Below are 24,974 nucleotides of genomic sequence, written 5' to 3'. Positions count from 1 at the left end.
TACACGTTCAAGCACGCATGCAATTCTATTTGCTTGGTGTCTTGTTCCACAGGCACAGTTTTTCTTTTCACTTTCAGGTCTAAACTAGTTAACCTAAAACTAATTTTTAAACACTTTCATTTTTGTGATGGGCCGCTGAGGACCCTGGTCCGCTGACGTCAAACCTACAGCTGTTATTGTCCTACGCATGCGCCGTGCTGCAGAGGCTAGACGCCGTCTGCCTTGTTGGGACCATCGATGTTGTGACTTTTGGCGAGTCAGCCTCTAATTTCAAGCGATTGCGGGGAATATTCAGCGTCGTTTTCTGCTTGTTGACATTGTTAACGTCTTTTAACCTGACAGCCAGCGCTCGCTTTCGCCGTGCGGACGCTTCAGACGGCAGAAGTGAAGGAACTCTTGTATACAAACAAAACGCAGCGAGCTGCTTTTTTTTAAGGTGGCACACCGAAGAACAGCTGCAACTAGGCTCGTCCCCGTTACCCGTCCGTTAACTTCAGCTAACTTCGCGTTGGCCGCGCTGTCAGAGATGGAAACGACCATACAGCTTCGTTAGGAGTCCAACTCCGAAACTTATGCGTGCGAACATGAGAGAAGAAGACAGCTTGTTGTCAGGAAGGCAGCCCATGGCAAGTGAAAGAGGGGGTGAACATCCCTGCTGCTGCCTCTACTTCGCAGAGGAGAAAGGAGCACTTGCTAACACGACGGGTGACCTGAGGCCTCCTGGTCATTTGTCCAGGTCTTAGTAGTATAAAAATCAGACTTTGGCACAATATGGAGACGGTGGGGAAATTCGAGTTCAGTCGGAAGGACCTGATAGGACATGGCGCATTTGCTGTCGTCTTCAAAGGCAGGCACCGAGAGGTCAGTATAGTGCCTATCCACTATTGATATTACTTGTTTTTTTTTTTTAGTAGAATATATACTAATGCAAACAAAGACGAAATTAAAGGCCGCGTGAATGCTTTGGTTGTGTTGTCAGGCTTGAATCGCCTTTTATTAGTCATCTGGTGTATTTGTTTTCATTGTACGGCCTTAAGAGGCCCGGGAGCTCATACAGGATGTTCCTGAAAATAACAGGCAGTTACTGGATAAAATGCTGAAATGCCTTTAAAATACTTTTGATATCTTTTTTTAGAGCACCATTTTCGCTTTGTCAGGGTCTATGCTTTTCAGCTGACCTATAATGTAGATGATGCTCGTCCATAATCGTGGCAAGTTTAAATATAGGCCAGCCAGCATGTATTGTTTCCATTAGCAAGCTCCATACTGAGGCCATGGATGAACATGTTGAAACATGTCCTATATTTGTAATGAAAGAGAGAAATTCAAACTGCGTTACAGAAATTTGATTACACGCCAATATCATGTAATACATCTTTCTTGGCAAATAAAACATAAAGAGGAAATGTAGGCCTGTAGCATCTTTGCTGCTTCCTTAGTAAATCGACATACAGATAAATATCATTCACAGTACAGGATAATGGCATCTAACAGCACATTTTGTAATATGTACATAATACAATACATTTACTATAATTTATGGTGAGAAAATACACTAATAGAGACATTGCATTGGGTTGTAGGAAATGCAGTTAGAGTAAAGAGCCTCAGGCTGCTCTGCAAAACCGCCTTATAGAAACTAGACCTCCTGGCTGATTACAGTCTCAGCAGGTGATAAGTAATCAGTACCAAATTCCATTAGGAAACCTTTGTAACCAGCAACATGAAGCAGAGAAGCATATAGATGAACAGTTAACCTTAGTCAATAAATATGTGCTTTTGTGTGATGCTTTAAATGTTCTTGTATAATAAATGTGCTAGAATCCATAATTTTGACAAATAAACTGTGCAGGGAAAGGTTGGAAAAAAATTCTGTACATACTGGTGCATTACATTTGTTTCATCTGACAGAAGTGATTTTCAATGTAATGTGTCCTTTTAGAAACATGATTGGGAGGTGGCAGTAAAATGCATAAACAAGAAGAACCTGGCTAAATCCCAGACACTGTTGGGGAAGGAGATCAAAATACTCAAGGTAAGTTAGAACTTTTGAGTAATTACTCTCTTCCAGTGATCTCCTTTTTTTCCAGTCACTGAGCTGCTGTATACACATAAAACTTTATTATAGGGAACACATAACACTAATATGATAGATGATTTGGCTGGTTGTGTGGTAAAACCATATTTTGTTGTACTGAATATTTCAGTATGTAGTGGCAGAGAGGCGCCAGATGTTATAATGAAATATGAGCAGTATCTCTTTGAACATGTAGATGTCACTGTGAAAGTAAATGTTCATAAGTTTCCCAGGTACACCAGGGCGACCTAAATGACTGTAACAGTCAAGCTGGACACGTCTTTTAAGTCAAAGATGTAAAGAATGAGGGATATACAAAGGAAACAATGATTTTCCTTCTCATTTCTGCAGGAACTGAAACATGAAAACATTGTTGCATTACTGGACTTTCAGGTATGTAATACTACACTCACAAATGACATCCAGACATTGTCAGGGACAGGCTCATTGCAGAGGCTTCTGTTTACATTCCTGATTATCACACCTTTTATTGTCCTGCTTTTCTCATCAGTCTGTACTCACAAAGTACAGCAGATAGGTTGTTGTATGCGTGTGTTCCATATGACCCACTTCTGTCTTCACTTCTTGTCTGTTTTCCCTGCTTGTTAAATGAGGTTTTGCTACATTTGTTCGTTCTGAAAAACTGCTTCTGCTTTTTTTGCTGTTCAAGCACGTTTTTGTCTGCTTTTCCATGTACAACAAACCCCTGTAAAGTTTCAGTAAAACACTTCTGCCTTTGTGTCCTGTTGAACTCAATCATCATTTGCCTGTGTTTACATTCTGCCTGCGGTCACATGGCCTGTTCCTGCTGGTGTCCTTGATTAAGGCTTTCTGGGAAGTGTAGTGTTTTTGCGTTTAACTTGCCTCCGGTATTTCTGCTCAAGTGTTTATCCCTCTTTTCATGGCACAAGTCAGGTGCTTAGGGGACAGACTATGTGCTATACTGCTGTGCAGGCTATGAGAATTAAATGCTAGTATTAACCTCTTAGCTCAATGCCACACTATAGAGGTAATAAATATAGTAATAATAATAACTATATTTATATAGAACTTTTTAAAACATAGTTACAATGAAAGCTTTACAATGAAAGCAATAACAACAGGGCACAAACATGAATACAGAAGAATCTACAATAGAATAAGCAAGCAATGTCCTTGCCTGTAGCCTAGTAACCAGTCTGAAGCTCACTGTGGCAACCCGTACCAGATAGTCTAGACAGCACAACCTCCTGTCCCCATACAAATACACATCTTATCTCACCAGGTGTTTTTCTTGTCTTTTTGAAAAGTAAGTCATGTTTCTTGAGAAGAGAAACATGACTTACACACTACTGCCTGGTCAAAAACATCTAATGCACAGATTATGCTGATTATCACATCTGACAAGACTGCAGTCTTGCAAAGTGAGAGTAGTTCAGTACTAGACAGGGGATGGTCTCTGCTTTCTGAGAAACTTGTTCAGAACAAATGTCTTTGTTTAAGCTGTACAGTATTTTTATAGTGTGTTGCAGAAAGTGGTGCAGGAATACAGATATAAAGTCTGGCAGCATTACTGTTACCGTATCTCTCTGTGATCTTTGCTTTGATGCATTGCTGAGCCTTTTTTTTTATCCCATATGAAATCTCATATTTGAAAACTACATATTAAGTCTGGTTAAGAGCAGATATTGTAGGTTTCATTACCAGACCTAGAGATTTGCTTCATTGATTTGAGTTGACCTTTCATCATCTACTCTTATCTTTATTGTCAGAAAGCTTAGTCATCGTGCAAAGAAACCAGCAGAAAAGTCATGACCAATGACATATATATTCTTCTGCTCAAACACAGCTGTATAATCACTTTGTTGCATTGGTGGCAAATAGGGATTTAATTGCTTTGCCCAAAAGCTGTTCATCAATATCTTTAAGAAAAGTATTTGCAACCAGGTATCATGTCTTTGCCCACGCAGAACTTAAAATTACTCTGCTGCCTTAACTTCATACCTACTAACAGTGGCACCTCTGTCTGGGCATCGAAGATAGTCTGAGCTGGACTCTAAGATTACAGGTTTGTTGTCTCACAGTGGTAGAGTGTACATGTTCTGAGCAGGGGATCCTACCATCCCACTATCTAATTAGGTCAAGAGGAAACTGAAACCAAACCAAACACAGGACACCAGAGAAAAGCTTTAACTTGGCTTTTTCACATTTTATCTCTTTGTCTTTTTCAAGTGACTTAATTGTATTGCTCTAGAATGTCTCAGAGTTACAGGCAAAGTGTTTTATTTCAAGTCATAAATATGTTAACTATGACATTTCATGATGAACTTTCGACACAAGACCAAACTTTTTACCCAACTCTGGTGTGGTGCTGCACTGCAGTCGTATAAATGCAACACAGAGACAGCCTGCGGAAACCAGATGGTTGGCTCTCTGGCTGAAACCGACTGACTGGCTGGCTGGCTGGGTGGACAAGCAACTTAAGAAGGCCTGACTCAGCTGAACTATACAAACAGTCCGGTCTCTGACTGGCGGATCCAACAAGATACTGAGATGAGGTCAGAGTGAGGGACCACAGTCATCTGTTGCCATGTGATAAGAGGGGTTTTTCAAGAAGGCTGCACTTTGTTTTGTTTTTTTCCGAAACTTGTGCCTCAGACAAGTTGTCTGAGAGAGACGAAAGTAAAAGAAAGTAAATGGCAGATGTTACAAGAGTTGCTGATCCCTGAAATGTGCAATATCAAAATGATCCAAATTGTTTAGTACTGTAAATAAATAGTTTTGTTGTTGTTTGTTGGTGTTGTCATGGGAGCTTATGAGTTAACATTTTAGACTGTTGAGTGCTTCTCCTCTCACTGGTTTACCCATTGTTTTGATAATGGCGTTGACAGCTGAGCCAACTGCTCTGATTCCCTAATTGTTTTTGGCTCAGTATTAATGTTGAAGTGTGGATTGTTTTCACATTTCTCACTAATGGCAGACATGCCATTCTTTTTAATTTGCAAACTTAGGCAAGATCCACAGCAAAGAACAGTCCATGTTTCTTTAAAAAAGCAAACAAAATAATCAGATTATTACTGACCTGAGCTTCTATAGCTACCCTGCACTTGTGTTTTATTTTTTTCTCTTTAGCCACAATCTCTGATCCTCAGTGCTAAAATTTTCTGCAACCCTTTAGGCTGTTGTATTTTTCTCCAATCCAAATCACTAGCTTTGTTTGCTTGGACATGATCCGTGAGCGCAAGTACCACCTGTTCCTTCCTTTGTCTGTCACTGACATGTGTTTGTTTCCTCTTTAGGAAACTGCCAGCTCAGTGTACCTGGTAATGGAGGTAAGCTTGCTGTGATGTTTGGCTTTGTTTGCTCAGCGCTGTATTGTCTCAGCTTTTGCAGGCAGGTCTGACAGGGCCCAGGCTATAATTAGCTGTGTCCTCAGGCATCAAGGGGGGTAAAGGACCATCATTCAGCAACCAAATGCTGCTAGTTTTTTTTGCTTTTGCTGTGGCCTGATATCATTTTCTTGATGAAGAGTCAGAGGGAAAATATTTGTGAATCTTCTTTCTACTTTGGTCTAAAATGCCTTTTTTTTATTTACGCTTTTTTTACAATAAAATTCAAAATGCAGCATTGTGTTAACATATTTCTCAGCTAAGCAGAAAAGCTTGCTCAGACACAGCTCCAACATAAAAGTTAGCATGCAGAAACTGACGACATTGTTGTTGGCAAGCAGTCATGGAGGTGTCAACATACAGCAATAGCCAAAGGCATCAGATCTAAAAATGCAGTGTTCTTGTTCACAATGAATACAAAGAACTGCAGGAAAATGTGAAAATGGTTGGGATGTTTCTGTAAGCAGAAAACAATACTTATTTTTTATTCACCTCCTCTTTAGCTTCTAGTGGGAGATAGTCTTCATAGGGTCCACATAAAGTAATCCAGGCAAAATAAATAACTATTAAACATCACAAAATGTCAGTGAAACTGTGACATTTACTTAGTAGATAGTCTGTTTGAAGGATATTTGCCTTTGTACGTACATGTAATATTCACAGTTCAAAAGAGTTTCATTACTCAAAATATCATATAATTTTCCAAATTGGATACAAATGATAGTTTCTGGGTAAAAACAATATTACAAAAGCAAGAAATCTTCACAGACGTTACAAAAGCAGAACACAGATGTAAATAAAGCCTGAAAGGAACAGCAGATGCATTTATCTGACTCATCCTATTTAATATTTTCTTCATTGTTTTGTGGTTATCTGTGTGTCTTAGAAAAGGAAATGACTTGTGAGGCAGCCTTTCAGAGCCACACCTGTCATAATACACCCCGTCCTTTCCTGGGTTCATTCATATTAATGCTGGGAATGAGAGCAAGGTTATAAATCTGTAAACATATCACTCTTCAGCAAATCACTCCTCTGATCTCTCTTGCTTTCTAGTCCCTTGAGAGACTGCGTGATGTCAAACAGTTATTCACCATGGTTACATATCTGCCTTCATTGTTAGCTGTGTTTCCTAATGTTATTCCTTTTCATCTCCCTTGTTCTCTGTTTCTTTCCCTCTCCCTTTCCCCTCTCTTCCTCCTCTCTCTGTCTAATCCTAGTACTGCAATGGGGGTGACCTTGCTGACTACTTACACTGTAAGTGCAACAGTTTATCTACTAAAAGCTCCGGGTACTTCTCAGTACAAAAATCAATTGCATTGGTGGCAAAATGCCATCTTTGTTGCTTGATGACAAGGAAGTGAGAGTTCTTGCTCAATAAAAACATTCCTCTCGCTCTCTGTTGTCTTGAAAACAAGATCATAAATGTTTTCATGGAGGTTTTTGCCCACAGAAGAGTGAATCTCAGTGAGGTGACAGTCCTTGCTATGTTCACATGCTATTGGCTTTCAAAGTTAGAAATGCAACACGGTTTCTTACGTCTTTATACACAGATTCTTGCCCTTTAAAAGGCAAGTTAAGAGCAATTTACAATGAACTCACAGTGTCCAACAATGTAATACCTCTAACTGGAGATTGAAAATGCTAGAAACAACCAGTAAAGACATATAAGTCTCAAAACTGCCTCAGAGAACATTTAGTAAATCTTCTCTGAGTCCTAGAAAAATTGTCTTTGGTAGGGGAAAAACTAGGAAGGATTATTTCTTCCTGTTCTCTTCCACTGGCACAAAGATTTAGAGAGTATACACAGTAAAGCATACGCCCCGAGGCAGCAACTCAGGTCACAACTCTGTTTTTTTTTTTTTTTTTTTTTTGGTTTGTTTTTTTTAAGGCATCCTGTATGACTGTAGGTAGCAGGCTTTTATCTTGAGCTCTGACGACAGAAACAGATTTGGTGCCTCAGTAACTGCTCCAGGGACCTTGGAGTATCCAAGGCTTAAAATGGACTTTGACATATAGTGTAATAAAACCACAGAGAAGCTTCACTGAAATATTCTTCTGTCTTTATTCATCGTACATGCGGTATGTGAGACATACATCACATGCATAGAGGACACCACCTCTTGAAAATGTGCTGTTGAGTCAACACTGTGCTATCTACAATTCTGCCCAGGTTTGTCACATCTCATAAATTGCAGGGCTCTGTATAGCCAGTGCGCTCAATTCATCTGACCTGAGCCTTTGTGTGTCAGTATGGACAGGATGGGAAATAAGACATCGCTGACAAATTATGGCTGTAGCTGCTAACTTTGTCTGCCAGGTACATAGACTCTAAAAAGTCCTGTTCCAATAATAGTCATTGCTGCCCTGGTTAAAACAAAAAAGAAAAAAGTTTTATGAGTGGGTTTGGATTCACTACCCACTGTGGTCAATGAACTAAACTTTTTTTCCTGGCTCAAGTCGAACCTGAGCCTGGCTTTAAAAATCTGTTGGAAGGGAGGTTGAGTCAGAGAGAAATTCAAGACAAGGGAGGGACTCTAACATAGAACCACACTGCACCACTGTGAGACGAGGGAGATGATTGGAGGAAAAAAAGAGACTGGGAGCAGAAGGTGACAGTGGGGTGATGTTAGAGCACACAGATATTTTAACAGACATTTTAGAGGTAAACTGAGGAGGTCTGCTTCATGTAACATGGGCTGACTTCAAGATGTGTTAGGAAAAGTAACACATCTTGATATCCATGGACTTGAGAAAAATGAAAAGTCTTTCAGTCCATATCTGTTTATTATACCCCCACCTTGTGTCTTACATCTGCACTTAACTTCAGATGCATTGTACCATATGAGTATCACACTGTATACCTAGTGCACCAAGGTTGTTTTAATTTGTGCTATTTGTGTTAGTTTATTTACCTCTTGTTTCTCTGCAGCCAAAGGCACCCTCAGTGAGGATACTATCCGGGTTTTCCTGCAGCAGATTGCAGGGGCCATGAAGGTCCTACACGCCAAAGGCATAATCCACAGGGATCTCAAACCCCAGAACATTCTGCTGTCCTACCCACCGGGACGCAAGTCGCACTCCAACAACACCTGCATCAAGATAGGTAGGTTTGATGGCGTGAGAAGGTGCAGCATGCACACACAGGTGACAGCATGTTATTGTCTGTGCACATGTTATATGTCGATGTGCATTGAATGTGTAACATCGGTTTTCCGTTGCTGCATTGTAGCAAAGTGGCTTTGTCTCAGAGTAGGAGTTATTCCATATGGATGAACAACATCAGTAAAGGAAAAACTACTTATATGGGAAATAAAGGATCAGTTGTCATGTCAAGTTAGCCAGCATGGACCTATACAATAAAGAGTCAGGTGAAACTGGACATTATCATCATAACTCCTTGAGATTTTTAACACTGAATACATTTTAAAATGTAGTGCTGCTTGCTCTAAACCTGTAGCATCTGTTGATTAATATGGGCAACATGCATATAAAGATCTTCTTAAATAAAAGCAGCAACAAGATTTTTAACATTTCAGATGTGAGATCACAGCATGTGGGTGTACATTGGGATTTAATAGGACAGCACCAGAACCCTCTACAGGAGCAGACACTAATTGAATCTCATGAAGCTCCATATGGAAATCCCTACAGCATTATAAAGCTCTTTACAGACAGTTTTATTGCAACAGGACCTAATAATGATTTCCCCAAGGTAATTGATTCCTCTAAGATGGTAAGTCTAAACTTGTTAGAGGAAATTTATTAAATTATAAAAAGATTTTTTTACATTTTCCCTCAGCTGTGTTTGTAGCCTTCCTCTGAAAAAGCACACAGTTGGAAAAAATACCAAGAAAAGAGAAAAACTATTCACAGATACATAACCAGCGTGTCTAATCAAATTTAAGTTTGACTGATTTGACCCAAAAAGATGACGTCGGGGTAACAACAAGTAATCACCATAATGAACAGTGTCAGTACCAAATACTGTGTGTGTGTGTGTGTGTGTGCGCGTGTGCGTGCCTTGGCTGTTTGGAAAATCTGCTAATCTATGAGCCTATTAATTCGTCTTCCTCTGGAGAGAATCGGTTTCCCAGTGGGAGTGAAGTCAGAGGCTTTTGTCAGTCCCAGTCACAGCAGAATGTCATAATCCTCATGACTCTGGGAAATCCTGCATACACACACACACACACACAGACTGTTCACACACGCACATACACACATTGTACCTATGCAGATGCAGGTACAGACACACAAACTCATGCATATCATTTGTGATGCAGGGATTATGAAAAAGGATTTGTTGACCTGTTTAATAGGCAGCGTGCAGAAACATTAGGTAACTTTTAGAGTTTGTCTTTAAATTTAATGTAATGATTAATTTAATTGAGTATATTCAGCCAGATATTACAAATGAGCAATAATTTGCTGACTGTGCTTATAATTCCCATAAAAAAACGAGCTACATAGCATTTGTTTTGATTATTTCCTATTACTGTGGAAGCTCTACTGTAGAGAAAATTCCAGAAGTACTTGTGGGTTGGCCAGTGTTTTACTAAACCATAGCAGCCAAGTGGGTGAGCTCTAGTGTGATAATGCTGCATTGTCCTCATACCAGTAATCACAGTGAAGATCTCCCTCTCACCCGTTACTGCCAGAGTATTATCATGTATAGTTTTTATTCGTTTTGAAAATAAATAGACTATTCAGCTGGGAACCTGTAGCAGACAAAAACAACTTTTTCAGAACACTGTGGACTTTTTTTGCAGCCATGTGCAGTTTTCCTTTGGAAAGCTATTTTCTATTTTTCTCTTATTTTATTAGTTTGTGACTGTCCTCGGGGTCTGCACATTGTATGAACATACAACTGCATTCGCTTCTAGCACCAAATGTTAACTCATCCTCTCTTGCCTTTGCTCATTCTTTGTGCCCCACTTCCTTCCATCCCTCCCTCACTCTCCCTCTCTCTCTCTTCAGCGGACTTCGGCTTTGCCAGGTACCTTCAGAACAACATGATGGCAGCAACACTCTGTGGGTCCCCTATGTACATGGTAAGCACATTTTGTATGTCTTTTTTACTTTAGGGAAGATTATTGCCAGCATACTCAAATTCTAATCTCTAAAACAATACAGCACAATACAGCAAACTCATACAGCAGTAATAATGAGAACTCCTTCTCATGATCCTCTTTTTTCCTCTCTAGGCTCCTGAGGTCATTATGTCCCAAAACTATGATGCCAAGGCTGACTTGTGGAGTATAGGAACCATAGTGTTTCAGTGCCTGACTGGAAAGGCTCCTTTTCAGGTAAACATACTACTTTCATTGGTTGTATTCTTATTTTTTTTCTCAGCATCATTGCAGATTATACAGGTTTTTCACAATATGACTTGCTTCACACATACAGTATATACCTACACTGTAGGGATGGACCAGTATCATAAGATTTCTATGCCAAAACACCACACCAGTGCTACTTTAGTATCAAAATTGTTGTTAAAAGATGTGGTAGTTGTTGCGATCATTGGCTTTTTTGCAGTCAGTTCTAAGCTATGTGAACATAATGTGTGCAATAATTTAAAATAGTAACAAAATGAAATTTCCTGAAGGTTCCCTATAAAATGCTTTATTCCTTGTCGAGAAACCGCAGTTGATTCTGTTTGTGGAAAGTAATCAGACAGGCTGTGTCCTCTCTCCAGATCGTGTGAGAGATGAACAGGAACACCAACCAGTTTGCACTGGCTGGTTTGACTAATGCTGAAACACATGAGAGATGAAACACAGCACTCCTTCAAACTTTTTTCATGTAAACCAGCTCAGCAGCATTTCATTTCCTGAGTTGCCTCATTCTTTGCTTCATTGACAAACACTTTAAAACACGTTTTCTGCCATCTGTGTGATGGCTACATATTGAGCCATAAAATGTATGCAACTATGTTATGAAATGATTCTATTACTATTTGTGTACACATTGTAGAAATGTACATGTTTTCAACTACCTCTCTCTTACCTTTTGTCATGTGTAGGCTAGCAGTCCCCAGGACCTCCGGCTGTTCTATGAAAAAAACAAGAATCTCAGCCCCAAGTAAGGAGTTACAGTGAGATGACAGCATGTTAATTTTTTGTGTGATCAACAAATGCCTATGGTAAAAGACTGAAAAACAGTGTAGTTCATAATTTCTTAAAAGATCTAGCTGATAGGAAAGTAATACCTGTTCTGTGATACGTCTTCAGAGACAAAAAATGAAACTCTTGGCTGAAACTCTTCAGAGTTTTGGCCACATTATCTTTGAGAAGGTGTTTGTGTTATTACAGTACTATGAATATCTGATGTTTAGATCAGTCACCAAAAGTGTAGTGTGTAAATCTCCCATCAAGAGAGATACTACCAATCATGGTCATGCCAGCTGGGCTGTTTTAGCTGCTGAACAGCAGTTGTTATATATTACATATTTATATTTGTTATATATTATATATTTAGTTGTTTTATAATCTTTATTTAAACAGGGAAGGCCACTGAGCTCTCTTTTACAAGGACACGCTGATTACAGTACATATAAAACAATAAAAGCACACAAAGCTACAATATACATCAACAAGTTATACAACAAACAGGCCAAAGGACATCAACATCAGGGACAACATCAATTTCAAGTAGTAGTTTACAACATTGTTAAAGATGACAATCCCCAAACAAATCACCAGCAACCCACCCTTTTCCAGTGCAGTGTCTTTAAAGGTTTTACATGTCAGTTTCTCCACAACAGCAAACACTGATTGTGATATTATGTGTTTACAGCATCCCCAGAGAGACTTCAAGCCATTTGAGGCAACTGCTGCTGGGTCTGCTGCAGCGCAACCACAAGGACCGCATGGACTTTGGTTAGTTAGCATTACATTAAGATGTTCTTACAGGAAAATGAATTGAACAGTCGACTATGTGGGGTTGATGCAGACTCACACTGATAACTTAAATAGAACATTCTGCTATAAATGGTCTGATATGGTACTTTGCAGATAATTATCTCGTTACATTACCCTGGCAAGAGATGTGACAAATATTCCTGTGAATGGGGAATTTCCAGTTAATAAAGAAGCGTTAGATTAAGAAATGACACCTACAGAGATGAAGACTGTGCATGTGTGTGACTGGGTACTATATGCACAAAAGGTTATTGTATTTGTATCTTGTGCTGTGGCATGAATTCTCTGTGTAGGACATGACACCCCTTTCCACTGCCTTCTACTCATTACATTTCTTCTTGTGTTGTTGGTAGATGAGTTTTTTTGTCATCCTTTCCTGGAGGCTAGCTCATCAATGAAAAAGAGTAAGTAAGAAGAAATAATTAAAACACTTCCTAACTGAATTTGTGTGGATAATTGTCTTAAGCTCAGGACTGTTTACACTGGTATACTCTTTGATGTATTTATCTGCAATGTCTTGCACACTCATCCAGAGTGGACGCCATGAGTCTTTAATAATAACAATGTTACGATGTTTCATCCAAACAATGCACTTTCCATTCCAATATAAGACTGGATGTAGTTGTGAAAACTACATCCAGTTCTGCAGTTATTAAAAGCAAGTTAGCAAAACACAGTTAATGGAATGGCAGCTGCCCTGTAGACTTTTCTTGTAAACAAAGTTTCTTTCTATATTCACTTTTTCCTTAGCAAAAGATATTGTTTTGAATCCTTGAGTTTTCTAAAAACAAAAAATAAAATTGGTGCATGTGTCTTTTTGTTACAGCTACTCCTACTGTGACCATGACCTGCTTCCCAAGCTCTGCATCAGCCAGCTCTTGTAGCAGCTCCTCCACTTCTCATCTCGCCTCACCACCGGTTTGTGTTTATTATTTCTGTATTATTTCCCTGTTTCTTTGTCTGTACCTGAGTAATGTGGCTGTGGTTTTATGTGTCAAATCACAGCCAGTCAGAGAAGCCAACCAAGTCAATACCTGTTTGGCCTGTCCTCTGTGTTTTCTCTTTTATTGTTTCTTTCCTGATTTTTTTTCCTTTCTTTGTTTATCTGCTACTTTCTGTCTCCGTGTCCCTGCAGCAGTCTCTTGCTGAGGTTCAGCATTTGCGTGCCAAAGCTCTGGCCTCTCCTACACAGGAGGCCACCGGTTTTCTCCTCAAGGACTCGTCTGGAGGGGGTGGCAGCAGCAAGAACTCCTCCTCCTGTGACACAGATGACTTTGTCATGGTGCCTGCTCACTTCACCAGTAAGAAAACCTTTTTTTCTACTTAAATGTGAAATGCAGCTGCAGCTTGACTGTTGAAATATCTGAAGTCATCTAATTATTTTTTCAAAGACTGGCTATGTGGCATTTACAGCATTTCACACATCCATTCTCTATTATTCTTCCCAAACTTTGTTTATAGTGTGTATATTATTTATGTAATATATAATGTACAATACTTGGGAAATTCTTTTTACACCCTTCTTTGATTTTGCTGTTGTTTTTATTTTTCTGGTTTTACAGCAGGTGAGCTGACATGTGAGAGTAAAGTGCTGCAGGACAGCCTGATGAACAGTGGGTAAGAAGCAAGGATTGGCCATCGCCTGTATTAATTTAATGTATTTGTGTTACAGAGTGCTATGGATAAATTACAATAATTGGCTTTCAATAGTTAAATTTACATTAAAAGTGAGAACATATGCTCTATTCCTTTACAAAATGGCACCTTTAATAAAACCCTTATGATGTCTCTGTTTCCTTTGTCTACTTTAATCAGCTCTCTTCTGGCTTCTACTGGTCTTTATAGCCAAGCCAAAACACCACCGCCCTCACCTTCCTGTAGTGGCTCTCCAAGTCCTGTCAGGTAACAGCACAGAGCTGAATGTTTTGGTTGTTGTCATTCATTTGGTGCTGTGTAGCTCAGAGGTCTGTGCATATGGAAATGGTTAATGAGTAGAATGAAGTAGATTAAATGCCCTGATATCTAGTAAATTGACAAATGTCATGTTGTCGATTGTTGGAGTCGACTAAAGTAGCAAATTACTTATATTAGTGGGCTGTGTATGTGTAAATTGTGTTACTGTTTCATTTGTGTGCTGTTCATTGAGTGGAACTGAATGTTGAGAATAGCCCTATTGCTCAAGTAAGATCAAGGTAGCTCAGTGTTTCATCTGCATAAGCATATATTATGTATTACAAATACTGAAAGTTTTACAGTTTTTGCAGATTTTTTTTTTTTAATTTTTCATGTTGAGAGTGTCCACACACTCACACACACTCACACACACACACACACACACACACACACACACACACACACACACACACTCTCTCTCCTCTCTTGTCTAACTCCTTCCCTTGGCACACTCTGCTCTTCTCACTGTTGCTGGCAGGCCAAGTGAGTTCTCGGGAAGTAACTATGGAAACCATGGTCATTCATTGCCCATCCCGGTCCCCACTCAGGTCCAGAACTACCAGCGCATGGAGCAGAACCTCCATTCAACCAAACAGGATGGCTCACCACGGTCTGTATGCACAAACACACATGTACAACACAGAGACAAACACACATGCACAAGTCCCACTGTTGCAAATGCAAGTTAGTATGATATAAATTATTTCTTAAATTAACTGCAGCGTCTCATGACCTGGACATTATTAGGCTGTCGACACCGGTGCGCCGTTGCAGCAGTGGAAGCTCGTTGGGCTTTGCTCGGACCGGGCCGTCGCCACCCTGCGGGCAGGGAGCAGTTACCACCACGCGCAGGCTCTCCCTGGGAGGTGGCAGAACTTTCCAGCTCTCGCCTCAAGGTAGCTCAGAGCTTAGTCTTCACTCTGTAAACCACTTTCACAGATGCAGATCACAGCTTTGCCCACGCCTTATCCACACATTCAGATAAAAATCTGACTTTGTAGCATGATTGGAGACCAATATGGAGCTAACTGGTTCTTGACTTTATTGTAGTGGACCTGTGTGAGAGGTATAGTGTTGAAGCAATTATTCAATTTATTGATCAGTTCAATGGGTTTCAGCTTTTCTGGCTTGTGACCACCCATCACAGGTTATAAACATGAGTTATGTGCATTTTAGCCAGAAAGGGGTTTTTCTCTCAGATATTTAATTTGAAGGATTTTTAGAAGCTTGAAGAGATTTCACAAAAAATAATATAAATGTCAGAAATGTTTTACTTAAAATTACTTACTTACTTTCTTTCTTATCTCAGATTGATCTTAGGACACTTTGGGGCTTCCTGACTAGCAAAAACAAGCAATTAAAAGACAATTAAAAACATTTGAGTCAACTTGGTCAGAAGTTTTGAAAGTTATTGGTTGGAGAAAATGAACCATCCACCCACATACACAACACTCTCACACACATACACTCTCCTTCTCACCAACAGTTGCTCTCGTCTCCTCTGTGCCTCATGCTGGCACAGTTCCTTAGCTGTCTGGACATGCATGACAGCAGGGCAGTGGGGGAGTTAGGCAGGACTTGTCCATGTCTGCTGTCTCTTGGTAGATTTGTTGTTGGCCTGTCTGACATTTTCATTTTTCGACACCACCTGCTATCTAAAAGCAGAAATATTCTGGCCTTTTTCTGTCCCACTTTCCTTTGCAGCTCCTCAGCACCCTGAACCCCGGCTGACTTCTCAGCAACACCCACAGACGACAGGACTAGGTACACGTCTCCACAGTGCCCCCTGTCTGTTGGAGTGCGTCAGTGGTGGCAGCAGGCAGAAGATCAAGAAGCAGCACTCGGACCCGGTGGTTGCCCCCTCGTCAGGCCTGATGACTGTCCGCCCCCTACACTCTTCCCCCAGACTGAGTGAACTGATGCAGCGCAGCCCCCTTCCCACCATCCTGGGCTCCCCCTCCAGGGTTAGTCAGAGAAGAACGTGTGTGTGTTTAATTCAAAGCAAACAAAGCCTACCAGTCAGTTTAAACCACCTCTCGTCTCTCTCCTCAGACCATCCCTCCATTTGAATTCCCTAAGCCTCCCAGCTCTCCGAACCTTGTGACCTTCCTTACACAGCAGGGTTTGGTCATAGGCTCTCCTTGCAGCAGGACTGCCCCAACAGAGCCCAGAGAGCCAGGACAACAAGCACCTGCACAGGTCACCCAGCCTGGGCACTGCATTCACAGAATGAGTGATACCAAGAGCTTTGGAAGGTTAGATTGTTGCTGTTGTTTTCTGTTTGTCATATTTATTCTGCTGATGCTATATATCCAGCAGGGATTGTTTACCTGCAGGTTCGGGGTACACAGGAGGGCTTGTGCAATGACAGGCTGTTATGGTTTAAAACAAACTATTCTTGAGTTGGAAATGTATCATCTTCTGTCTTAAACCATACATTGGTTTAAATTTGTGTTTTTGTTTTTTAATCCCTCCTGCTTATTATATAGAATATTCTCTTTTGTTATATGTGAAGCCTTTTTACCATAAATAAATCATATTACATTATAGAAGCTGGAGATCTGTTGCATTTGCATTGTCCCTTTCAGTCACTCTTTTAAAGTATCCATCCATGCTCTATGCTCTGTGTTTCTTTTTCCCATCTCTCTCTTTGGTGCAGGTCTCAGAGTGCTGGTCTTTTGTCTGACATGCTGCTAATGGCTGCGTTTGGACCAGGTGGACCTGTGGGTGAACGAGGCAGCACAGAGAACCTGACGTCTGAAAAAGCCATAGAAATAACAGGTGGGTGTGTCTGTTGATTGAGATTTTCAAAAGGTTTGTATGCAGTTAGGATTTTTCTGTTTGAGTGGCTTGGTATAAGAGTCCCACTTCAGAATGAGACAGATTTGAGAATTTTTTCAGCTGTTACGATCAGACAATGCTCAATAATACAGTAGCTTCACCTTCTCCATCACCTTTTAATCATTGCACTGCTTTTTCCTCTAGTGCCCCCCAGTGGTGGTGCATGCCTTCCTCCTGGATCCAGCAGCCCAGCCCAGGTGGTTTTCACTGTGGGCTCTCCTCCCAGTGGCAGCACCCCTCCTCATACCTCCAGGCAGAGGAAGTACTCAGGTAGGACATGCACATCTTAACATTGCTAAATACAAGTTGCTTGCTTCTACTATCCCTTTGTGAAACCAGTGGGAATCAAATTCCACTTACGCAGCAGCAGCAGTATTATGCTCTACATGTCCCACAACATAGAGCACTGGGAAGCTGCTATTTTCATTTTCCATGATGTGGAAACTTAATTAAATGTGATGGAGAAAAGCATAAAGGGTTGATTTTCAACTGGCCAAGATTTAAATTAAGCCAAGCTGTGGAGCGAGTTAGTTACATTTAGGCAGAAAAAAACCAAATGACAGCTTTTCCTAACACACAATTTTCCAATCTAATTGTCATGTAGAGTGTTTATGAAACTAAAAAGTCATGTAGCTGCTTGATCATTAATTGCAACTCATTTCCACTTCGAAGTATAAATGCCAGAAACAACAGACAGCGTAGTTGTCCACTCATTGTTTGGACAATCTATTCATCTATAGTTGCAATAGTTGACTTTGCCATTTATTGTACAGCAATGAAAATTTGTGCCGCTTGATTTAAAAAAAAAAATCATGTCTCACACTTTTGCCTTCTCTTTTTGTCCTAACTCCTGCAGGCTCGTTCACTTCAGTCAGCCCTGCAGGCTCCTTCACCAGCCGGCACCCCCAGACAGGCACCTATCTTGATGGCTTTGAGGCACCTTCTAGTCCTCGTTACAGTTTCACTGATCCCATCACAGCCAACATGGGAGGTCCTGTAACCTTTGAAGCTCCTGAGCTGCCTGAGGAGACACTGATGGAGGTGAGAAGCAGGTTTCCCTCTCAGCTCTGGAAAGTAGTGACAAAGGGGTCATTACTTTGACTGTATATTATATACCGGTATATATGTATGCAACATCTTGACTACGTATCTTGACTCTGTTCTAGACTTGGAAAAATATGAGAGAGCATAGTGTAGTTTGAAGCATCTTTAGCTCAAGTCATTGTTACAGAATAGCCTAAGGTGGGATCCAAGAATGGAATAATGAAATGCATTGAATGACCTGTCTCCTGTTAAAGCTTATGTTCCTCCCACTAATGCAGAATGAATTCAAAATCACATTCTGATGTCCTTTGTTTCAAATTCTACCATGAAACCATTTTTCTCTTCTTCTTTCTTGGTCTGTCTTTCTCCCTGCTTCTGTCGGAGTGCAGCAGGAGCATACAGACACTGTGCAAAGCTTGCGTTTCACATTGGATTTTGCCTGTTGTCTGATGGAGGTGGCTGGAGCCCGTGGTGCTGTAGTGGTGGGGGAGCAGGTGGACATTTCTCATCCCTCCCTCCTTCAGCAGCAGAGCCTGGTAGCAGATCAGATAAGTTCACTGAGCCGAGAGTGGAGGTAAGGCCATATGAAGTATGGCTGTGAGTTTTTGTTGATGGCAGTGATACTGTTTATCCACTTTGGATAGAAAATTATTTCAAGGCGGATCTCCTGGCTTTGCAGCATGTAAAACAGCTTTAGGGGCAAAACTGTTTTATAATTCAGCAAATTAGCAAGAGGATTTGTTAAGTGAGATTCAGCAAGCAGTAAGCAGATTTGTAAAGCATACTCAGGAGTATTGACTGAAAAATGTAATAATTTATTTTGCTTCAAGGTGTGTTTGAATGCAGCTTTGCACCAGAACAAACAGAAACACGCTGACTGAAGTGCAATCAATTGAGGCTTCTCTGTACTTAGAAGTGGGTTATAGAGTTTCACTGTAAAGATGACGATGAGATTATTTTGATCCTTAGATCAGTGGTCGCAAATCTGGCCTTCAGGACAGTTGGTTAGAGGTTGTGCCTGCACCCTGCACACCAAAATCCAGTGTTTTCATTCACGTTTTTTGTGATTGTTTTGATGCATTTTTGTGTGCTCCCTACACATCTGCTGTACAAGTCTATCATGCAGATATTTCACTAACATTCATGCTTGAGCTCAAGAATTATATTGTCTGTATTTCTAGTTACATTTGTCAGTTCATAATCGGAAATTATGTTTGTGTGTGTGTTTGTGTGTGTCTAACTGTGAACTCAGTCATGCAGAACAGCTGGTTCTCTACCTTAAGACTGCGGAACTCTTGTCCACTGCCTTACACACAGCCATGGAGCGAGTTAAACAGGGCAAACTCTACCCATCCGCTACTGTCAAACAAGGTAAGACCCATTTCATCCTGTAAGAGAGAGGGTCTTGTTAAAGTGTTTAATTTATATATTATACAAGATTACAAACATATTTTGAATAGAACAGAGTGTTAATGTGAGTGTGTTGGCAGCATATTAAATGAAATCTTTCAAATTTTCTGTCCTTATGCAGTAGTGAGGAAGCTGAATGAACTGTACAAATCCAGTGTGGCGTCCTGTCGCTCACTCAGCACTCGTCTGGAGCGCTTTTTTTCCAGGAAGCACCGTTTAATGGACCAAATCACCTCCATCACAGCAGAGCGGCTGCTGTTCAGCCACACTGTGCAGATGGTAAGCCCGAGGAAAAATTAGACAGTAGGAATCATTCAGATACTATATGCTGTATCTGTGGGCATCCAGTTAATAATTAGCCCTAGCATTTGTTACCAACTGAAGTTTCTTCTTCATTTCTCTTTTTAAACTTAGGCTCCAAGAACTTGCACTGAAATTGTTGTTCTAAGGTCACAGGAATATTATAAAGGCTCAAAAGTAATTGAATGCTAATTATCCTATTATATAAATTGATGCAATTTGCATATGTTTGTATTTGCATAACCACACAAAGCAAGGAAATTTTAATTTTAAGTTGTTAAATTACAGCTTTACTCAGAGAACTGAGGCTCATCATGTCCCAGGAGCATCATACTGATATTTTAATCAAGACTAAAATCAAACATTACCTTTACTTGAGCACCCTGGTGTCATCTAAGGTTCAGGCTGCTGCGCTGGACGAGATGTTCCACCAGGGGGAAGCATCGGTCCTCCGCTACCATAAAGCTCTGCTGCTGATGGAGGGCTTGTCTCTGCTGCTCACTGAACAGGATGACATCCTCAGTGTTAGCAAATGTAAGTATGTCTGTCCACTCAACTCACACAGAGTGGGAATGTCTCCACTTCTCACCAGTAACTACCGTTCAATGTTTCTACTGCTAAAAATCATTTTGTTATGATGAGATTTTTAAAACTAATTTTTGTTTTAACTTTCCTTCATTAAAAATGTTCCATCTATACAGTGATGTTAAAATGAATATTTCAGCCTGGGCAAGTAGCCAGTTTGTTGCAGGGCTAATGAACGCAGACAAAACACAGCTAACCTGCATGTCTTCTTGGATGCGATTTGCTATGCTCAATCACCCTCTGCCTTTTTTTTCCTGCTTTGTTTCCCTTTTTCTGTCTACAGGTAAGGAGTGCATTGAACGCCGCCTCACAGCTTTGCAGTCAGGACTCTGTGTTTGAGAATCCTACACTGCTTCCTGGCGTGTGGATATGATGTCAGTCAACTGCACCCTGCACACCCACGAACCAAATCTGTACCCACATTACATGGTTTTCAGTTAGACATGCCTCCGTTTTCACTAGAAAACCACAAGATTTCACTTTTCACTTCACAACCTCCACTGTTTGTGCTCTTTGAAAAGCTTGCCATTCATGCCAAGTTTTGAACAGCTGGAGTGACTTCAACCAACACTAACCTTGGACCGGTGTTGGACATGAAGCACTTGCACTGTAAAAGAATGTCCACGCTTTTGTCCATGTGAGAGGACTTTGCTCTTGGCACTGAACATGTTTTTTTTTTTGTTTTGGTAAGAAGATTTGCCTCACTAGTTGTAAGTTGTAACACATGCAGGAGCAATTATTGCCAAGTAGTCACATACCCACATACAGTACTTGTCTAAATAGAAATGCATAGCATCGTAAGATGGACAAATCTACATGCTACAAATTTGCAAAAGGCAAATCTAGAGACAAAATGTTATCTTTTACCAAGAACCGTAGCTGGAGGGAAAGTACAGTCTTTGCTGTACACCTACGTAAGGACTTTTGCTGATGAAGACTGGGAATGGCCAAGTATCGTTCTCATCATATGTACGTTTGTCTTATATCCTTTGTTTGCTTTGCTGGGCTTATCTTTTCTGGTTTTTATCTGATTGTTACTTGCTTGCTGAAGGGAAGTATATATAGCGTTGTTACACTTGGTCGCCAGAAGCACATACAAGCACTATTACAAAACTGCTGCCAAAATAACTTAAAAAAAAATTTAGTTTTATTTTCACGTTATGTTTTATCTTAGAGTCACTGTGGATAACTGCTGGCTTGGGGTAAAAAAAATCCTTGTGTTTGACACTTTACTGATTCTATACTTGCTCAATGTCAAAGACCAAGTCCCCTCAATGAAACATTAGCTCCGTTTATACAACATGTTAAAGGTGGGAGTGTTGCACCTTTATTCCGCCTCACCGTTCTGTATAAAACGTAGGAACACGGGATGAGGGTGGGTTGTTTTGCTCCAGCATTAAGCCGACAGCAGATGTAGTCACAGAGCTGGATTGATGTCTATGTAGAAGACGGGTATGGTGGGACAAATGCAGATGCGGTTGTGTTACATTTCATGCCTCTGATTCCAGAATGCCAGCATGCAGTCTAAAATCACACAGTGGGGGAGAGTGGGAGGGGTGGTGTTAGCTTTGTGTGGTTCAGTGTAAACCAGAAAAGTCAGAACGTTAAGGGGTCTTTTTATCGGCAATACAGCCTATCTCTGGTTTAAAGGGGCTATTAACGTAGGAAGGATTTTGTTATTGAATAGTCTCAAGTATTAAAGCAGCAGGTAGAAAATGGGTCCAGAAGACACTCACTACCCCACTGCTACATGCAAAATATAGCTTTTAATTCAAGAGGGACTGAAACTGGTCTGTTAGCATCCCTGATCACAATCACGTTAAAGATGCTGCAATAACCTGGGGATGTATTCTTCAGGTGTATAAATAAAAGCTTAGGTGCTGCTGTTTCTGGTAATCTTTTCACAGGATTCCATATTCTGTCTTTTTATGTTTTATCTGTCAGTAATGGTGGAGTTTAGCAAGTATAATCAAATTTGAATGTAGGGCTGCCAGGAGATAGACACCATAAATATTAGATCAGTTTAGGCCTGGATCAGTCTAAATGTTAGATAACTAACATTCAGACTGATCCCAGGGCAAAGGTCTGAATGTTTTTGCACTGTTGAAGTACTGTATAGAATGATCTTGAGTGGAACATGCTAAACATGTCCAGTTTTTTGTAGATACCTAGACAGATTTTGCTTATTTAGAGATTTCTACTTGCATACCTTTAGTGCTGTTTTGGTTTAGTATTATCGTGACCGTCTAAAGGTAATGTATGTTAGATGGGAATATTGACAAAGAGATGGTATAAGCTATGAAACCTTAGACAGATTTCTTTAGGAAAAAACGGAAAAGAAAAATAGCTTTACACTGCAAAAAAAAAAAAAGATTTGCTTTGATTGTGTTGTGTTTTATTTCAGAGTAGTCAGTGGGTGATGATTGTGTTTGATTTTGAAAAGTGATATGTTGATTTGGAGTGCCAGTTGAAAATGTGTACTTTACCTTAAATATTTGTGCATTGTTGATATTGACCGTAGCCATACATCCCAATAGGATTCCCTAACTCCCCTAAATTGTGGGCCATTGGGACAGGTCAACTTCTACTTAGGTTGCTTTAAAAGAGAGGTTTATATGCATGCATGCACGCATGCGTGGAGTGGTGTAGTTTGAGGTATTAATGGAAAGTGACATTTGTTCAGCACAGAACTAATGACACTGCTGTGTAACAAGATGTAAATGATTGACCTAGACTCAAGATGACTGCGTGGATGTCGTTGACTCTGGGTGGGATCCCACTTTTACATATGAAAGGAAAATCATGGGTTCCTTTGGTGTAACCTACTGCCAGGCCCAAGACTACTTTCTTTTCCCTGAGGTGTATTTTTTTAAGTTAATTATGATGGTGAATAAGTTTTTATTTTAGAATATGGCGTTGATGTGTGGTCAGGGCTAAAGATAGTTAACGCTGAGATCATGAAGCCAGTATAGTAGCTATAGAACAGAACAGGGCAACTCCTAATGAACATTTCTTTAAACATACATGATGTGTATTTGATTTGTGGCCTTTTGTCGTTTGTCAGAGAACTTTGAGCTTTGACATTACCGAGAACATTCTGTGTGTTTATAATGTTTCTTTGAGTGTACATTCCTAATATCGGCTCATCCGCAGACTCTGTCTCTACACATGCCGTTCTGTTCGCTCAGTATACAGTGGCAATGTCTCAAAAGATGATACAGGTAGCAGAAAGTGATGACCTCTTACCTTTTATAAAATGGATGCATGTGTCACTTTTTATTGTTCCTTACAATCATTGCTATCGGCCATCCTAATGATGAGTGTCTTGGGTAAGAGTCAAAGGCACCGTAAAGATAATTTGTTCAGCAGTTGAAATATTTTAATAAGTACAGTGGTAGGTTGTTGTAGGAAGATCGGTGGCAGTGCCCTATGACAAGCAACTTTCCACTCTGCTGAAGTGTTCTTGAAAAAGATACTGACTCCCTACCAGTTCTGGGGTTGCTGTTCAGTGTATCACATAAAGATAAAATGAAATGTAACCATCACAAAGATTTAGCCTTTGCTAGGTGCACTCCCACAGTAGATCTGTCATTGATTTGGATTACTCTTTTTGTATGTTTGTTAAGAACATACCTGAATGTTTTCATTTTATGTTTTCACTTTACAAATTCTGTATTACCTGTAAATATTGTAAATTAAGTTATTGTTGTTATTGTATATATGACGCTGCAGGCATGGAGAGGACAGAACCATAGCACCTATACATTTCCAAAGAATAGGCCTTCTGCTGATCTTCCATATTGTCTCTTACTGTCTCAAAAGCATTTTAATGTTGTCATATCTATGACAGACACACTATCTCAGCGTCCCTGTGTGTGATATAACCTTTACTGTTTGAGAGTTGCAACACGAATAAAGTGAAAGGACAGGTAATTTGTCTTAAAATGATGCAAGTTTCCTCTGCTGTTGAGTCACCACAGTTATGGAGAATCTTATGTTTTATGTGACTTGAAGCTTTATATGCTCTCATTGAAATCCATATCTCCTCGAGAGCAGTTATAGATTTAATATACAGCAACTGAACTAAGTCAGTCATAACTCTCCCCATGCTCATTGTAGCCTTGGAATAATTCAGATTACAATTTAACTACTACAAGAACCTTTTTCCTCAGTTGTCTCTATAGCTACAGGATATTGTTAGAGTGAGGTTGGCAAGGCAGGTACAGCCTCTGTCCTTGTGCTGACCTATTAAACCTACTTCTACTTAAACTGGATATCCGGGATGTTATATTAAGTCTACTTAAAGGAATGTTTTGGCATGGCTTAGACAATCCATTACAAGCCATCTATACTTCACAATACTGTAATTTCATGAAACATAGTGTTTTAATATGTTCTTATATTCCATAAAGCAACTGGTTTCTGTTAATTTCAGTGCCCTCTTTAAATTTTAAATGTCAGTGGACAAATGTAAAT

At 40.1% G+C, this 24,974-nt stretch overlaps 1 protein-coding gene across 2 annotated transcripts; it reads left to right on the top strand.

Moving 5' to 3' along the window:
* The first annotated feature begins 212 nt into the window (after window positions 1–212).
* ulk1b (unc-51 like autophagy activating kinase 1) lies at window positions 213–22,898 on the top strand. Of its 2 annotated transcripts, none has more exons than XM_041058723.1 (27): window positions 213–861; window positions 1,943–2,035; window positions 2,429–2,470; window positions 5,356–5,388; window positions 6,663–6,699; window positions 8,375–8,548; window positions 10,420–10,493; window positions 10,647–10,748; window positions 11,468–11,526; window positions 12,241–12,323; window positions 12,719–12,769; window positions 13,192–13,283; window positions 13,501–13,666; window positions 13,928–13,982; window positions 14,181–14,267; window positions 14,797–14,928; window positions 15,066–15,214; window positions 16,023–16,282; window positions 16,371–16,573; window positions 16,978–17,099; window positions 17,304–17,429; window positions 18,016–18,200; window positions 18,593–18,777; window positions 19,456–19,574; window positions 19,735–19,892; window positions 20,312–20,447; window positions 20,782–22,898. In XM_041058723.1, exons 1-27 carry the CDS (start codon window positions 772–774, stop codon window positions 20,835–20,837), a joined length of 3,069 nt encoding a protein of 1,022 aa, XP_040914657.1. In that variant the 5' UTR covers window positions 213–771; the 3' UTR covers window positions 20,838–22,898. The 2 variants fall into 2 exon arrangements, with proteins under 2 accessions (XP_040914657.1, XP_040914656.1); XM_041058722.1 differs by having other exon boundaries at window positions 13,919–13,982.
* Window positions 22,899–24,974: the final 2,076 nt, after the last annotated feature.

The sequence above is a fragment of the Toxotes jaculatrix genome, chromosome 16 (assembly GCF_017976425.1).
Source record: "Toxotes jaculatrix isolate fToxJac2 chromosome 16, fToxJac2.pri, whole genome shotgun sequence".
NCBI classification, from domain to species: domain Eukaryota; kingdom Metazoa; phylum Chordata; class Actinopteri; family Toxotidae; genus Toxotes; species Toxotes jaculatrix.
This window is presented reverse-complemented; position numbering and strand designations above follow the sequence as displayed.

Bases quoted from the DNA above. Each gene is read 5' to 3' on its own strand.
- ulk1b (XM_041058722.1), top strand. From the start codon at position 772: ATGGAGACGGTGGGGAAATTCGAGTTCAGTCGGAAGGACCTGATAGGA. The intron at 16,574-16,977 runs GTTAGATTGTTG...TCTTTGGTGCAG, and splicing joins GATACCAAGAGCTTTGGAAG to GTCTCAGAGTGCTGGTCTTT. The intron at 18,778-19,455 runs GTAAGGCCATAT...CTGTGAACTCAG, and splicing joins TCACTGAGCCGAGAGTGGAG to TCATGCAGAACAGCTGGTTC.